This window comes from Aethina tumida, chromosome 1 (assembly GCF_024364675.1).
Source record: "Aethina tumida isolate Nest 87 chromosome 1, icAetTumi1.1, whole genome shotgun sequence".
Taxonomy (NCBI): domain Eukaryota; kingdom Metazoa; phylum Arthropoda; class Insecta; order Coleoptera; family Nitidulidae; genus Aethina; species Aethina tumida.
In genome coordinates, this window is record NC_065435.1 from 66,888,691 (window position 1) to 66,906,342 (window position 17,652).

At 30.0% G+C, this 17,652-nt stretch overlaps 2 protein-coding genes, 1 long non-coding RNA gene and 1 other non-coding gene across 4 annotated transcripts; 1 reads left to right on the forward strand and 3 right to left on the reverse strand.

The window, feature by feature from the left end:
- Nucleotides 1-1,075: 1,075 nt before the first annotated feature.
- On the reverse strand, nt 1,076-3,202 carry LOC109608726 (cytidine deaminase). Its single transcript, XM_020025255.2, has 2 exons — nt 2,886-3,202; nt 1,076-1,573 (listed from the first exon to the last, which is right to left on the reverse strand). The coding sequence occupies exons 1-2, from the start codon at nt 2,935-2,937 to the stop codon at nt 1,170-1,172; spliced, it is 456 nt and encodes a 151-aa protein (XP_019880814.1). The 5' UTR covers nt 2,938-3,202; the 3' UTR covers nt 1,076-1,169.
- Nucleotides 3,203-5,091: 1,889 nt separating this feature from the next.
- LOC109608777 (dyslexia-associated protein KIAA0319-like protein) lies at nt 5,092-14,420 on the forward strand. Its single transcript, XM_020025326.2, has 12 exons — nt 5,092-5,221; nt 5,303-5,452; nt 6,896-7,129; nt 7,189-7,464; nt 7,520-7,773; nt 9,408-9,621; nt 9,735-9,905; nt 9,964-10,503; nt 11,425-11,840; nt 12,715-12,966; nt 13,021-13,234; nt 13,290-14,420. The coding sequence occupies exons 2-12, from the start codon at nt 5,305-5,307 to the stop codon at nt 13,421-13,423; spliced, it is 2,853 nt and encodes a 950-aa protein (XP_019880885.2). The 5' UTR covers nt 5,092-5,221; nt 5,303-5,304; the 3' UTR covers nt 13,424-14,420.
- Trnat-agu (transfer RNA threonine (anticodon AGU)) lies at nt 8,087-8,160 on the reverse strand. The gene has a single exon. It is a non-coding gene; the product is annotated as a tRNA-Thr (tRNA).
- Nucleotides 14,421-14,905: 485 nt separating the features above from the next.
- On the reverse strand, nt 14,906-17,652 carry LOC126266482 (uncharacterized). Its single transcript, XR_007548829.1, has 2 exons — nt 17,461-17,652; nt 14,906-15,295 (listed from the first exon to the last, which is right to left on the reverse strand). It is a non-coding gene; the product is annotated as an uncharacterized LOC126266482 (long non-coding RNA).

Genomic DNA, 17,652 nt, shown 5'->3' on the forward strand with positions numbered 1-17,652 from the left:
AATGAATTATTAGCTTTGTTATTCTTTGTTAGTACACAGTATTAGTCAAATTATTTATTCGTTGAGTAAACAAAATGTATATCCGTAAAAGTATGTTATTGCTACATGTCAGTCAGCTCAGTTCGAAATCCGATTGTAACAAATTGTATTTCAAACTTATAAAATGTGATGCCTGCAAGGTAATGTTTCGTGCCGAGCATTTTTCATATACCACCTATAATTGCTCTTATCCCTACAAAAAAGAATCAAGTACCTGTACGTCTTTTGTGCAACAAACCAGCTTCAGTTAGCAAGAGACAATCTGATTTTGTTGGTAAGTTTTTGTTTTTAATATATGATTGAAACTAACAGTTTTTACATAAATTCTTAATATTTTAAAAAACGTAATATATGAACTAAAACAATTACGTTATGCAACATTTTACAACTTCAAAATCATAATATAATTATTTTCTTTTTGTCTCAGGAGCGCACGTTGACAATGGCTAATTGGATCCGCCAAAAAGTGTTCACCAACAGATGTTCAGTCAAAAAGTGCAAAGCTAAAGAAGTAATACCAGCATATCATTCATGTGAAGGCAAAGTGGCTTGTAGATCTGGCAAACCCACAACGATCCACATAAGTGAAGATTAAGCATTGGCCAGAGAGTTGAGTTTGTCGGTGAAAGATTCTGGTACTGTTTCCAATGATAAGAAAATATAGGAGGAGTTGGTTTTGGCATTTGCACAATAATTACAATCTGCTAAAAGCACCAGTTCCAATGTTTCCTAATAGTAATTTTAACCTGTTCTATATTAAAATATTATCTTAATTAATTTTACTCTCATTTTGTAAATTAGGATAGTTTACATATATTGTTAAATTATTGTTTAAGTTGTTTGTTAATGTTTCAGTATAATAAAAATGTTGCATATCTAAAAGAGATTTTATAGTATTTAGTTTCTATATTTGCCAAATACAGATAATTTGGTCCTGTATTATTTATAGTCAAATTTCAAATTTTATTTCATCTATTGATTAAAATATCTTTCATTCTGGTATGAACTGTGGCAAATAAATATAAAATCTTTAAAATTAGTATTCAATAACTTTTAATTACTCTTAAAAAATTGTTATAAGGTACAAACAGCATTTATCATAACCAGTATCCTATTGACCTGATGTAGTCTCATGTAAACTTGTAATTGTCAGTAACGAATCCGAAAGGAAGCAGTTCGTTTAGCGATGTCACCATAACATCGCAGAGTTCCGGCTTCGCGATGTACACATCCAAATTTCCAAACTCCGCCATCAGTTGTCTGCAAGCGCCGCACGGCATCGTGAAGACCTTCTCCTGATAGGCGATGACGGCAATCGCCTTGAACTTTCTTTGTCCTTCCGAGATGGCTTTGAAATAGGCGTTACGTTCTGCGCAGGTGCCTACGGTGAACGAGCTGTTTTCGACGTTGCAGCCTCTGTAGAGGGTGCCATCCTCGCATTGAAGCGCCGCCCCCACTTGGAAGTTGCTATAGGGGGCGTACGCGAAACTGCGCGCTTCCACCGCTTCCCTGAGGATGTTTTGCACTTTGCCGTCTAAAAATAAATGTTAATTGTTAAATTATTCAGCTATTGTTTGATAAATGATAAAATTGTCTCATACGTATCATGTTTTATTAGATAAAATTCTAAAAGAGATTTACTATAATGCGATTAAAATTACAAGTATTTTTTGTATGGACAAATTAATTAAATAAAACACATAATTAAATGCACATTTTTTTGTAAACAAGTTTATCTTCTATCTAAAACAAATTATATTCTGTCATTTTTACTTCTAAATGATTTGCAAATTAAATATAAAAAAGATAAAAAAGGGATTTATAATTATTTAATGATAACATAGTGTGATCATGCATATTTACAATAAATTAATCATTTTATGTTATCTAATTAAGAACAAAGGATATTTGTTAAAGAGAATAAATATTTTTCATGATGTGTCATTTTTATGACAACATATAATAATAAAAAATAAATATTTAAAATGCACCAATAAATTATTTAAATTTTAAATATATTAAAAATATGGGGTGTGTAATAATTTTTTGTTACCATTACACACAACCACCCAAGAAACCCTACTAAATAAATTGTATTGGCGATACATGTGGGATCACGTTGATATTCAAATTCGACATAAAAATAAAAAAGTGTATTATATAAAGATTCAGTATTAAATCATACGTTTTGGAGAAATTATATACTTAATCTTTGGATAAATTGTGTTACTTATTTAATCAATATTTCATATATTTATAGAATAAACAAAAATTAGTACAGTATAAAACGAGTAAGTTAATATTCTGTTAACAGTTCACATCAAACTATAATCTTTAACATTTAAAAAGCTATAATATTTAACATTTAAAAAGTTGCTATGATAATAGCCACTACTATATGTAAAATAAATAATATAAAAAAAAGACATTAAATGTTACGGTGTAATTTAACTATATTTAATTGGGTTCAAGAAATATAATTTTAATTGAATATTATTAATTAAAATTATAATATAAGGCTATAATAATATTGTATATTATTTTATTATAATTTTATTTGAGTTTTAGTGTTTCAAGATAATAAAATTTAAAATATGTAAATGTGTATTTCACATGTTGTTCATCATTGCGCAAAATACTATAAAAAATATCAAATGTTTTCAGTGTTTTTTTGGATTCTCGAATTACTAAAAAAAAACAAAAATGAATTGAAACAGTTTTGAGAATCACATAACCTGTACGTTTCACAGTCAACTGGTAATTAACAATTATCAAGTCAAAGGATTAGCGCGCCAAATTAAATAAATAAAAAAAAATCTAGGCGCTTAAAAATAGTATCAACTTACCGAGCTGTTTTATGTTGACCACAGTTGCAGTGTTGTGGTTCCTAGTTGACATTTTAGTTTCCTATTAGACGACGAACGGAAAATCAATAGTGCATATGGATAACTCAAACGCTCGCGACTACAATCAAATGCGGTATAAATTCAAATAACGTGAGCTGCGAGTTTCAATATTGTAATTCAATTTCACACTGATAAGACCACGACCATTAGTGTATTAATAGCGTGGATGATCAAAACTATTTTTAAAATTTACAACGTTCTAACGCTGTTTTATTGTTTTAATGAATTGTTGTCGTTTCATTGAAGCGGTCCGCACAAAATGCGACCACATTCTAAATGCAAGGCTCTTCCTAGATGTTGGAATGCGTTTAATTATGAATTAAATGATTTTTAACATTTTGTTGCGTCAGTTGTTATAATATATGTTTTTCTTAAAATTGCGTTTTGTTTAGTAATCATTTAAAGGCTATATAAATGTTGATGTTGACAAATTTTTATTATTCCGTCGGATTTTTTAATTATACAATTTTTATTACTGCATCTATTTAAAACATTATAATTGATACATATTTTTACACGATTGCAATTTTTATCGTTGTTTACTTTGAAGAACATTGTGTTTCAATATTAAAATTTATTATTAATAAAAGTGGGATTTAACCGACACTTGATTGATTGCACTTTTTATCATATACGTATACGGAATATTATATAAAAAAATATACAATGCATGAGTAATACGATTACGATAAAGTTATCTGCACCAAACAAAACATAATATGTAATAACATAAGATTCGAAGAATAATAATATACATTACAATGATATCATATCATTATCACAAAATGTATGTTTTCCTTTCTGGTATATTGAGCTTATTTTTTTTTCTTTCCTACAATATTAATTATTATTCTAATTTTCAATTTATAAATATAAGGTACAGTATTGTAATTTTTCATATTTCTGAGACATTGACTGTATAATTTAAGTACTTAATTAAGTTAACATTTTCTTGCACTATTTAAATACAAGGAAATAAGAAGACAACTGCAATTCAAAACTTTTTTCAAGTTAATATCTTCTCTCTTCAATCTTAGCCTTACTATTTATAAAATTTATTCAGAATTTTGAAATAGACATAAGTATAAATTTGCCATGAAATGCAAATCTTTTATATCAAAGAGACACGAACCAGATCAGATCTATGAAGATTCTAGCCATTCGTGTTAGCGAAACGTCAAGAAATAATTCTAACAAATGTCGACCTATAAACTCGAACAAATATAGATACTATTAGATTAGTGTTAAAATATCTTTAAAATTGCAATTCATTCATTTAAGTCTGTTTACAATTTAATAAAATATTAACAAGTTTGTTTATTTGTCCTATATAAAACAATTTCGTAATATGTATTTATTAAAAAATTAAAAGAATAATTTCTAATTTTATATTAATTATTTTTATAAGCCGCTTCCTTCCATATTTTCCTTTATATAACTTTCGTTTCAAATTTTTAATTTTGAGAAACGATTTGGTTTGTCAATTTCGTTTTTTCATGTTCTATGAACATAGATGCTTTGAACCCTATGTGATTCCCCGAATTTAATTTTTGTCATCGGCTGCGTTAAATACCTACACCAAAACTAATTGAACATATAAATATCAGTCACACTGGTCATATTTCAACATAGAACATAAATATACTGTTTTCCGCTTCAATAGACACTAAAAATTATTCATTAAGATAATGCTCAGTGATATAATTTCTGGTGGTTTTATTTCAATTTTAAATTGGAGCACAGTAAAAAAACTATACAATCAGTGGAAAAGAAATGAGTCACAAATAATTATTACATAAGTATAAGTGGCACAATTTAGTTGCATAATTGCATATTTGTCAATGAAATAATTGATAATTATAATAATATTATTTAAGTGTCCAGACTCTTAAGCATTCTAATTAGTTGTATAATTCTTATTCGCAAATAATCATTTGCGAATAAGAATCATCAACTACATGCAGTATATAAAAATGAGAAACATGTGCAGTATGAGTATATTACTTTTATTTATTAATTTTCTAATTTGCAGTTTGAACTTGTTATTTGTTTTATTAAATTACAAACAACTTAATTTTAATGCATCACAATCCGAACCATTAACCTTACCACTGATATGCAACTAAGATTACAAACACCTTGACAGCTGTCAAATCTCACACCTGCAGACCAAACACTCATGAGTATCGACGAATTTAATACAAACATTGCTGAATAAATGGGTTTTGTCCGAGGCATATGTTAAAGTAGCAATTATCAGCAAGCAAACACAATTGGTACGTATACATACTGTTGCCAATTAAAATTATCGAGTGGTATCAACGGAAATAGTGTACAAGTGTTCATTGAATTTTTAGCCATGGAACATAAAAGGCTGATATGTTTTCTGGTGCTGTTTTCTTTGGTATCTGGTGGTTACTTTTACCCCAGGGACCTCACAGATGTCTGTCCTCGTATGTATAAGAAAACATTCAATGGTTACATGCCCCAGGGAAACTTAAGTGCAGGTAATTTAATTTATTTACATTAGATTAAGATAATATGTATAAATAAAGTCATAGAATATTAGGTGAGAGGGTACTTAAAAAGTTGATTATTTTTAAGAGAGGCATATTCAATTTTTTCTCAATTTTGTAATTCGAGAAAATATTTGCATTATGTATAATCAGCTTATTATTTTTTAAAAACATATAAAACATTGTTATAAAAGTATTCTCAGTATTCTACAATTGTTTAAGTTTATATTATTTTCAACAATTCTTCAATGTCTTGTTGTTTATTGATTCATATCATCATTGTATTTTAAGTTTTATATCACTTATCATAATGAACCATTAGATTACATTTTGCTTTGTAAAATTATAATTACGTTTATACATGTTGTGTGCAAAAATGATAAGAATGTCCTTCTAAAAAATAAGTGGGTAGAACATTTGTTGTAGATTTTTACTTACTTAAATTTTATTTACCAATACTTTTCTTCAGATTAAAATTGAAGTTTCTGTTACTTTCAATTTTAATTTGATTCAATTTTTAATTATTTTTAAATATTTAATATAGCAGTATACTTTATTTATTTATACAGTGGTGACCAGAGAAATAATACACATTTCATTAATTAAAAATGTACATTACTAATTAAATGCAGTCAAAATATTTTATGTTTAATATAATTATTTTATATTCTTTGTACTTGAGTCAAAATAATTTCTACTTAAATTAAAATTTAAATAAGATAAATGTGTTAGTCACAGAAATGTCACGTGTTTTAACCGAGAGTTGTTCCTAGTTGATCCTATTCTATTGATCTTGGATTCATCACCCTAAAGGACATCACAAACTTTATTCTTGTTGGAGTATTCTTTTTTAGTACCAATAGTTTCTTTACTGAAATACGTTCTTACTAGTTTTGTTAATTCAGTTGACATCTGATTGCTCTATTAGTCACATTAGTATTGTATGACCCAATTATTATTTACCTTAAAGACAAAAAAGAATTTTGTTCACTGATTTTTCTTATTGTATTTTCAAATTAATGTTTTGTTTTATACAATTAATAACATTTCTGGGGTATTTTAAACTTTAAGTGACATCAGCAATATTTAGTCATTGATTTTTCATGTTAACACTTTTGATATATTACCTATTAGCTGTAAAAGGTTTTGATCAAAATGAAAAATATTGTTCTACTTATAAATGCAGGAATTATTGTTTAGAATATTGTTATTAACAACGAAAAACTTGGAACGCAAAAAGCAACTGTTCTACATATTCCATGTAGTAACTTAATTCTGATTGATTTGGCTTGGCTTCCTGTGTTATCAATAAAAATTTCTTTCAACAAATATATTATTCAATATTACAAAAAAGTATATTTGAACGTCAGAGTGATATTATAATCTTTTTATTTATTTGCTGAAACAATAATGCTGATTTGAAATGTGTTGCAGGTATTTTCGATAAATTGGGAGATGTTGGAGGTCTGGTTCCGTGCGTAATGCAATGTTGTATGAAAAAAGACTGTCACGTTGCGTTTCTCAGCGACAACGAGTGTTTTCACATCAAATGTTATAGTAATGAGAGATGCATACCTATTCTCAAGGTTGGGAGTATCGGTCGCATCTCGATGGTATTGGTCAAACCTACCGACGACGACACTTGGGAGGAGGTGCTAGCCACAAAAGGTAGGATAATCTGTCTAATACATCAATGTTGTATAATATTTATAAATTGAACTTTTTAGAATACTCCCAATTTGACCGCGAAAATGTCCTCAACTCTCTGCTAATGGGAGAGGAATCGGACGTGTACGACACGCTGGCGTGTGAAGTGGGCGATTCGACTTGTAATGTACGCACCGAAATTTGCGTGCAGAACAGACCCAAGTCAAGGGCGGGCACGTGTCAGTGTAAGGACGGGTATTTCAGGAATCGCAATGGAAACTGTCAACCGACCAGGCTCTTGATGGCCGATCGGGGCTTCGATCTGGACGATTTGGAGATAACCACGTTGAGCACCGGTTAGAATGCTGTTCGTATTAATATGCTAAACGTTAAATTTTGATTTGTGTCCAGGCACTAATTCTTCATCGAAACCGGTAAGTCGGCAGCGTTTGAACGTGGTGGCCGAGTCGAAGGAGGTGCGCCTCCCTCGCAACGAAGTTACTCTGATTGCACATGTGGCCGGTCACGATGAAACGTCGGAGGAGGAGAAATACCAGTTTACGTGGACGTCGCTGCACCAACCCGATGGCAGCACGGCCGTCAAGCACCAGAACGGTGGGAAGCTCCACCTCGAAAAGATGATGGAGGGTGTCTACGAATTTAAGGTGATTTTATATTCTTCTAAGCATGAAATGAGTTTGAACAATCATATAATAAATATTCTATTGAAAAAAAAAAAATCCAAGTAATAATCCAGCAAAGATGTGATGAACGTGAGTACTTGGAATTTCATGTGTCATTGCCAACAAGATTCAGTTTCTGACTAAACTAAACTAAAATATACTTTATTTGGCTTTTGTTGTCTCAACAACGAGATGATACGTTTGGAAATTGTTAAAAATAAAATGCATGCAATTTTTAAATGTAGAAGTTACACGTAAAATGAAATTTAGAAAATATTGGTGAATAAAAAAGGATAGGCCCCGGCGAGATTCGAACTCACGATCTCCTGTTTACTAGACAGGCGCTTTAACCAACTAAGCCACGGCGCCGTTGTATAAACAGCACTATGGTAGTAATTGAAAATAATATTACGTTTCATTATTTATTATTTTTAATTTTAATGAGTAATCACTTTTGTATATTTAGTTTAATAGTTTAACTTCAAATATATAAATAGTAACTAGACATAATTTTCAGTAAATTTTAGGATTTAAATTTGAAGGTCTATATTTTCTTCAGGACAAACTATAAAAAAAATATTTAGATATTCTTCATCATTGGCGTTTTATCTTGTCTCAAATTTTGATTAGAAACATCTTGTATATTGAGATTATTAGTATAATTATAATAGGACTTATACGTAATACATACATAATAAATAAATAATCATGGATGATTTATTATTAAAGTTAAATTCAGTAGACGAATTGACAATTATAATTAGTAATGATTATCTGTGATCTGAATAAAGATTTGACTTGAAACCCTCTGACAATTTCAATGATTTGCTTAGGATAATTAAATTGACTCGTGAAATCCTACTTAATATTGCAGGTATTGAAAAAATGGGTTAATTTTTTCAAGAAACAGAAAACTTGGCTTGAAATTTTATGCTATTATGACTTGATTTTAACTACTTTTCTAATTATTTTGAACAAAATTTCATTTCCGGTTTCGTCGGTATTTGTTTTTTATTAATGGAACACATATATTATTAGTTTTTTTAAATTCTACATGCAATTGCACATCCTATATTGAAACCCAATAATTTTTGAGTTATTTTTTCCAAAAATTGAAGGTTTAACTAAAATGCCTGTAAATCCAACAATTCTGATACTGGAAAGTTCATTATTGCTTTAACTTAACCAACCATCCTATAAGCTTATTAGTACTCACAAATTTATACAGGGTGTTCGTTATTTATTGTATTTTTAGTATGATTAAATTAAATATTAAAAAACGTTTCGATTAGTATCAGCATTCACTAAACATAAAATAACTATTAAGAGAAATTTTCCCAAGAATGTATGAATAACAGTCATTTTCTATGTGTACTGATAGTATGTGCCAACTGATGATTCTTTTTAGCGTCAATTTCATACAACAACTTCAATTGTATGTGGTGGTTTAAATTAGGGGATTCTAGAGATGTTAAAGTATTTTAGATATTGGTATAATTTAATTTGGTACATCAGAATTAAATAGACCACCTCATTAGATTCATACTGAGGTCAATGAGTGAACAATTATTTTGAGAATTAATTTTAAATATATTCTTATACACATTTTTATCTAGGTGAGTGCCGAGACTGCGGAAGCTTACGGCGATACCTTCGTTAACGTAACAGTTTTGCCAGCGTCCAGAATAAATCAACCCCCTACTATTGTTATAACTCCCGCCAATCAAACGATTAAACAACCAAATTCAGCCGCCGTTCTGGACGCCTCCTCGTCGACCGACGACGATGGTATCGTCTCTTGGCATTGGGAACTGCAACAAGGGCCAGTCGGTATGTATTATGCTATTATAGTGTTAACTAGTGTCTTGATTCAACATTTTTTGATTCACTAATACAGCACTACTCGTGAAATATATTCTAAAATAGTATTATTTCGTTTTAAGGTTATCAACCACAGCTAAAGGACAGCCCGACATTGCAACTCAACGATCTTACAAAGCCCGGCAACTACACGTTCAAACTCACAGTTACGGACACTGACAAAGCGACAAGTTCGAGTACAGCTAATATTACAGTTTTAAAGTTCACCGACTATCCACCTGAAGCTAACGCCGGTTAGTTTTATCACTCCATTCTGTTTAAGAAACGTTATCGACAATTACACTGTTTTAGGCGAGGACAAAATAATCTATCTGCCGAAGAACGCGATCACATTAAGTGGCAACATGAGCACAGACGATCACAATATCACCACGTGGGAATGGACGAAGTCGCCGGACGACGCCAACAAGGCGGTCGATATGCAAGACACTCGCACTCCTTATCTGAAACTCTCCAACCTGGAGGAGGGTATGTACACGTTCATACTGAAGGTTACTGATAGCGCGAACCAGTCGAGCACTGCGCAGGTGCACGTATTCGTTAAACCCCCTACAAACAAGCCGCCAGTTGCAAACGCCGGTGGTAACAAGACTATCAGTTTGCCTCAAACTTGGATTGTTCTGGACGCGAGCAACAGCACGGACGACAACAAAATTATTGGGTACAAGTGGATGCAGATCGAAGGCCCGTCCACCGTCGCCTTCGAGAATGTCAACGCCAGCAAGACCAACGTTACCGGCTTGACAAAGGGGGTGTACAATTTCAAATTGAGCGTTACCGATGACAACAACAACGTTGCTAGCGATACTTTCTACGTTATTGTCAATCAGAGTAAGTGGTTGTTATTTTCACATTTTATGTTAATAATCTTGGTTTCCAGTGAAATAGTTGCCCTAATTATAGTCATTACTGTATATAGAGATTTGGCAATAAGTTTAAATACTACTACTGTTTTTTCCATTCAAAGATAAAAATTTTAAAACTATTTGTCTGATCTTGATGTGCTTAGGCTTCAATTAGGGAAAAATCATCTAAGGAATATAATCTATGTATCTAGAGGAATATAATGAATCTTAATTGGGTTTAACGTTTATTCTGGATGTTAGTTTCACTAAAATTATAAATCGAAAATGCAGGGGGTTATTCATAAGGTTATTTTATAAATTTTGTTTTTTTTTGTGTTTTTTAATAAACATATTTGTTCTACAAAGGTGATAATATTTTTCAACAAAGTTATTACAATATTAACTGGAAATAATGTATACTAACGTCTTGTCTTGATATTGTTATCATTAAAAATTGAGTAATTTTAATTTAATTTAATTTTTATTTCCAGTTTGACTTTTCAAAAATCATTAAATAAAAATTCTTAATTAAAATAATTATTTTTTGGGGGAAACCTTGTACATCGTCGTGTAGGCAAAAAATTTGGGTAATTACCGACTTCTTTCCTATAACAGACTACTTCACTAATTTGAATAACTGATACCACTGATGTTCATTTAAGTTACTTTTTATATGACTGATTTCAATTTACAGTCGTAAAGTTGTGAATCGCAAGTCAAGTTATTTAAGAACATAATAACATTTAAGAACATTTAATAACATAATTTAATACTTATGTGAAAGTAATTCTATTAATTGCATAGTTAAGTCGTTTCACATAACATTATTTTTTGTATTAAATTATTAAATTGAAATTTGTAAATAAGTGTAATAAATTGATTTATTATTATTTTATTATTGTTTCAGTTCAAAACCAGAAGCCAACAGCAAACGCCGGCGAGGATTTCACCGTAGAGTTGCCCAGAAATGTCGTGGTGTTAAACGGGTCGAATTCAAAGGACGATTGGGCGATAACAAAATGGAAATGGACAAGAGATCCGCAATCGGTGGCTATGGGAAACATCGCCGAAAACACGGACGAATCACCAGTTTTAATTTTAACTGACGTCGTCGTAGGAAAATACATCTTTAATTTGACCGTGTATGATGAACAAGGTGCCAGCGACACCGATTCGATAACCGTGTACGTCAAGGAAGATCCCAAATTGTTGGCTCTGGTAGAAATCACGCTCGACGTCGACATGACCATGCTGACTGAAGAGCAGTACAACGCAGTCAAAGGAAAGCTGGCACTTTTGATTTTAGACGCTACCAAATTACAGGTAAAATACAGACAATTAAGTAGAAAATAGGACACTTAGAGTTATTGATTTAAATATTTAAACAAAATTTGGTGCATATTCATCCGAAAAATGTGACTACTTTTTTACGGTTTTTATGTGTGTTTCATTTCAGTATTAATTTTACTTTTCTTGTGTAAAGGATTCTTTCAATCATTTCAAATCAATAAGTTGAACCAAAGTAGAAGCACTATTTAGAATTGTTTGAAGGAGGTCGTGAACGACGTGAATTAGGTTAAAAAAATCGTCTACTTAGAAAGGAATGTTGAGAGTGCCCCCTTACAACTTTACCTTTATGATATTGCTTTGATATCACTCGTGCAATTGCCAATCAGTGGTTTAGAAAATAAGGCTTCTTATCAAGCAATGTGTTGACTCTAGAATCTAGTATATTGGAATTTTTTATTAGAGTCTCGGGTTGTCTTCATTAATTATTCCTGATTTGGTTTGTCATTGCATGATGGCCGCGTATGTGTCAGGAGGCACCGCAGAGGTATTATATAATCGTTTGGAATGTCCTTCTGCCATGTTAGTAGTAATTATCATTAGAGAAAATTAAATCGCATTTACGACATTTACAGCCTTACCTTAGATTTTTCACAGAGTGACAAATAGAGATGGCATCGAATGATGTACTTCAGTATAAAATTGATTACCTCGTTAGTTATATTAATTTAAAAAATGATATTGATCAATATATTCAATGTATTTATCTGAATTTTAACTATTTACTACCCCGTACCACCCATTTTACATAAAGAAACAATGAAATCAGGTCACTGGCTCCTTGTGTTAAATTTTCTATGTAAATATATTCTCAATTATAAAAATATTTTTTAACCAAAATGTTATTTAGGTACGCAGTTTGAAGCCGCAGTCTGGCACCGGCAAATCAACAATAACATTCTTCGTGGAAGGTTCCGATGGTAAAACAGTTTCGGCCAATACGGTGGTGCGGCACCTCCGCCAAAAATTAACAGTGGACGAAGGAATATTGGGCTTCATGGTGAACAAACTGCAAACCACGGTGTGTCAAAATAATTGCTCCGGTCACGGCGTGTGCAACGAACAAACCAGGTTGTGCGAATGCGAAACGTTTTGGATGAGGGTAAACGGTAAATAATATTCCATGATTACACGATTAATGGATTTTGATTTTCAGAATTTATTCAAAGTATACTTCAATTCGCACGAAGACTCCGATTGCAGTTGGAGTCTGTTGTACGTGGTGTTGGGAGTTTTGTGCGGCGTTGTTTCGTTCGCCGGTTCCATGTGGGCTTTGATTTACCTGTGCAACACATGGTGGTCCAAGCCGGCGGGCAGTCGCAAGTCCGCGAACTACAACCTCATCGAGAACACCGACGATTTGCCACAATGTAAGTCGACGGTATCGAGGTAAAAGTGAAACAAAAAACTGATTTTCCATTCTAGTTTCGAGGAAGCACAACAGTCTCTCAGACAGCGACACCGACTCGGATGTGGTGTTCGAATCGCGATCGAAACCGTCGAGGAAGTCGGGGAGGAACGGATTAACGAAACATGTCCGACGAGGACTGAAGACGTAAGCTGCACAGAACCGCCGAAGGTCGCACTCAAATCCTTCCTTGGTGCCTCGAAATTTTTCATTTAGATTAAGGTTTTAATTTGATAGTGTTGCCAAATGAATAATCAAGAAATGAACACAGTAAGTCTGCAGGTCAGTACCCCCTATAATTAAAGTAGCAATGGTCGTGTGATATAATTGTGTGTAGCATATCCCATGGTAAGCGTAAAGTTTACCTGTTTTTTGGTTTCTTAAAGTTTCTCCTAACAGCTAAGTCATAAATCTAATTTCTTTAATTTCTCATAAAATGATGTAAATACAAGAGAATATAAAAATATCCTCCTAAAATTGTATTTTCATAACATAGGGTGTTAAGTGTGGTGTTTAAAACATCAGAAAACTACAAAACTAGTTACTTTATGTGGTGATCGTGATATGTATTTAACATTTTAATTTATTTATAGATAGATATTAGTTGTTAAGGTTAACCATTGTAAATTGGGTAAGTGTGTTGCTTAGAAAGGTAAAATACCTTGCTTTTTAAAAGTCGACGCAATTGTTAATTTTAACGACAAGCCCTGCTAGTTTATGGATTGGTTTTTTAGAGTAGATCTATATTTTCAACTGTAACTTATTCCAACCATAAAGTGATGGTGCTATTTTAATATGTTACCACTTTTTATTTATATTTAATTGTAATTGTGCAACTTGTTTTCTTAAGAATGAAAAATTGTACACACATTTATATTGTTGAACGTAAATGTAAACACGTTAATATGAATTTGAGAACTAATATTTTTAATGTTAGAACAAAGTACTTAAGCTAACCAAATTATACTAATTGTATAATTAATAATTTGTTGGTAATATTGTATTTTTTGTGTCATATTTGTGATCATTTTTGTGAGATCTAGTTATTAAATTTATATGCACATTTTTTGAGGTACACTTTTAAATTTATATATACTTTTAATAATTAATTGTACAATGTAATCAGTATTGAATAAAATAATATATACACCATAATGTTTTTTATTTTATTAAATGTGGTAAATCAGCTACAAAATACTTAAATGATTACAAATAATTTTTTTTGTGTATCTTTCATAGTTTTAAATTAATTTGATTATATAATGAGGTTCCCCTTGATAAGTTTTAATTAAATAAGCTAAATTTTACCATAAACTTGACATATGCTAATTTTTCCATATCAGCTATATTTTTAATGAATGGTCCTCATTTGAAAGGTATTTTAATTCTCCATTTAACGCTATTTTGGTGACCAGAATAGTATGACTACCTACAAAGTTATGAGTGATTCATTTAAAGATTGTTTAGTATTTATTATTTAAAAAATTCGATACTTTTACAAAAAATAGCTATTACAGGTCAAAATTACACAACAGAAAGCAGTTTACTGAATTAATTGTTGGCTGTGTTTGTAATAGTTTTCATGGGAAGATGAGGTTTTTATGACCTCGCTGTAATTTAATAAAACTTATAATTGTTCATTTACTATTTATTTAGTTGAAATATCACAATAATAAATATACTTTGATACAAATACATCTAAAATAAACATAGTAATAGGTACTTCAAGTCTAACAAATAGAAAAACTAATTGAAATCAGGTAATAATGCATTGGTATAAGTTTTATAAAATGTAACAGGATTAAATAAACAATCCATCAGTCTTGTTGCTTGCGTCCTTAAAACATTGCACATCTGTAATAGTTTCTTCCGTTTTCTATGTTGATATTTTCGAGCATGTGCTTGACAATCATGATGAATATTATGCATCCAAAGAAGAAATTCAAACCGAAGAGATAGATGAAATTTGTGCAGCTCTTCACTGTTTCGGCGCAGAATAATTTGATGTCCGACCCAGACATTGCTGTAACAAATAAAATGTCAATTACAACAGTGGTTTATGTACATTAGTCAAACAATTAAAAACAATTAAACTTTTGTGTCGGTTTATGTAACGACTATTCATTGTAATTGTTTCTTTACAAACGTTAAGTTCAAGGGGCAAACGTTGCATCAATATTAAAGAACATTAATGGAAAATAAAAAAAATTGTTTCCAATTTGTAATTTAATTTTATTAATAACGTGAAACATTAAATTATACTCAATACACAACAATTTTTCGAACTATTTTAGTTGGCATTTTCAAAAATAATAAATGTTTCTTTGTATTTGAATCACGCACATTGACTCACAATTAAAGTATTTTTGGATTTGAGAGAGCTAAATTGGATGTGGAATGAAATTAATAATATGATTTTTATTTTTCTGAAATATATGTGGACACACCCGATGGGTGTGAATAAATGTTTTATCTGTAGGGATACTAGGATGTATTTTAAATGGCATAGTTGAATAATAGTTAATTGTGTTATCTAATCTTTACGTATGTGTTAATTATAACTATAAGATTATACCTAGGCATTAGAAAGTTAATAAAGGTGTTGGTATATGTATTAAATAGTATAGTATTACAAAAAATCTAATTATTGAAACAATACTATAACAAACAATAATTGTACATACGCATTTCACTCATAATTAATTTTCAATCATATAGCGTTTTAATTTAAAATATATTAATATATACAATTTGTAACAAAAATATTTTCAAAACTAGTATTAAATAAAGTTTTTGCCACTTTCTATATGGAGTTACGTTAATTGATAAATAAATTACTAATAAATAGTTTATAAATAAGTAATGAATTAAAATTATACGAAATTTTTATAATTACGTTATGTATGATTTTAAATTATCCAGCACTTTCTTATTCTGCGTTTTAAAAGTGAGTGGAAAATATATGTTGACATTAGTTTTTTAATAAATGTTGATTCAAGTATAATCTTTCATATTATTGTAAAATATTTCGATTATAATGAACTTGCTGGGTGTATTGTGAATAACTTGAACTTGATACAATTTACATAATGAGATCTGTCATTCTATTGACTTCAACAATAGGAAGTTAAATTAAATTATGTACATATGTATTTAAGTCAAATTACATTTCGACTTGTTAGCTAATAGTTTGTATAATTAAATTATAAATAGTTAATTTTCTATTTAACGTGTAATGTTTCATTGTGCGTGTAAAGTATTTTTTAGGTTTAATTGTAGCACTATTTTTAGTAAACGAATTTAATTTGTTTGTTGTTGAAGAATTATAAGAACTAATACTATGCTTTATATAAATTAATACAATAAAATCATATTTTGATTTGTTCTACACAATAGTTTTAATTTAAAAATTATATAATTATTATTATATTATTAATTTAATTTTTGTTTTTAGAATTTCTAATAAGAAAAATATTTGTCAATCATACCTAATATTTAATTTTAAATTATTATATGCCTTTTTAATAACAAAAGTGTGCACTTAAATACATTTAAATTACAATTGTTAAATTCTTTATTTTTTTTACGTTTATGTAAGCATATGTTAATATATTATAAATACGTATGTAAATTTGTGGTTTTACATTCTTTAAATTATTTTTGAAGAATTGTTTAAATGGAATGTATAATTTTTTAGTCAAAATGTTATTACACATTGTAATGTTAATTTTTATTGTGTTTTTTAAAAAACTTAGTATGAAGAAAATAATATACATCTAAAATTTACAACAGGACATAAATAGATAAATAAATAAATAAAGATGTTATATGTGGTCAATTTTTTATAAAATTTCCAGATTTAAATATTTTTTTTACAAATTGTTATTCAATTTGTTTCCAATTTACTATTTTTCTATTGTATCGATAAATGTAAATATTCAATGAAATTATATTTTAATTTGTTTAATATATATATTAAACATGTGCAAAACTAAATAAAAATATTTTAATTTAAAAAAATATTGAATATTTAAAATTAATTTTCCTTATCCCAAAATAAATTACTGACGAATAAATATCCGGACGTTGAATTCGTGTTAACCAATTTGAACTTGTTCAATAAGTAAGGTTCACTGTCCCTTTCAATAAGCGGCCGGTCCAAAAAGAAAGCATAAAACAAAACCGTACCTGGAGGGTGTTTTGTATTGACGCCGTTCGAAATATGTGTGTATCCAGCAAATACGGAAACCGAACGTGAATGGTAACTGTTTCACAACGGCAACATAACGGTAGACGTTCACTAAAGGTGTAGACACTTCCACGCTCCTTCTAACCCATACAAACACTGACGGTTTGTGTTTATTAACCTACCTAGACATA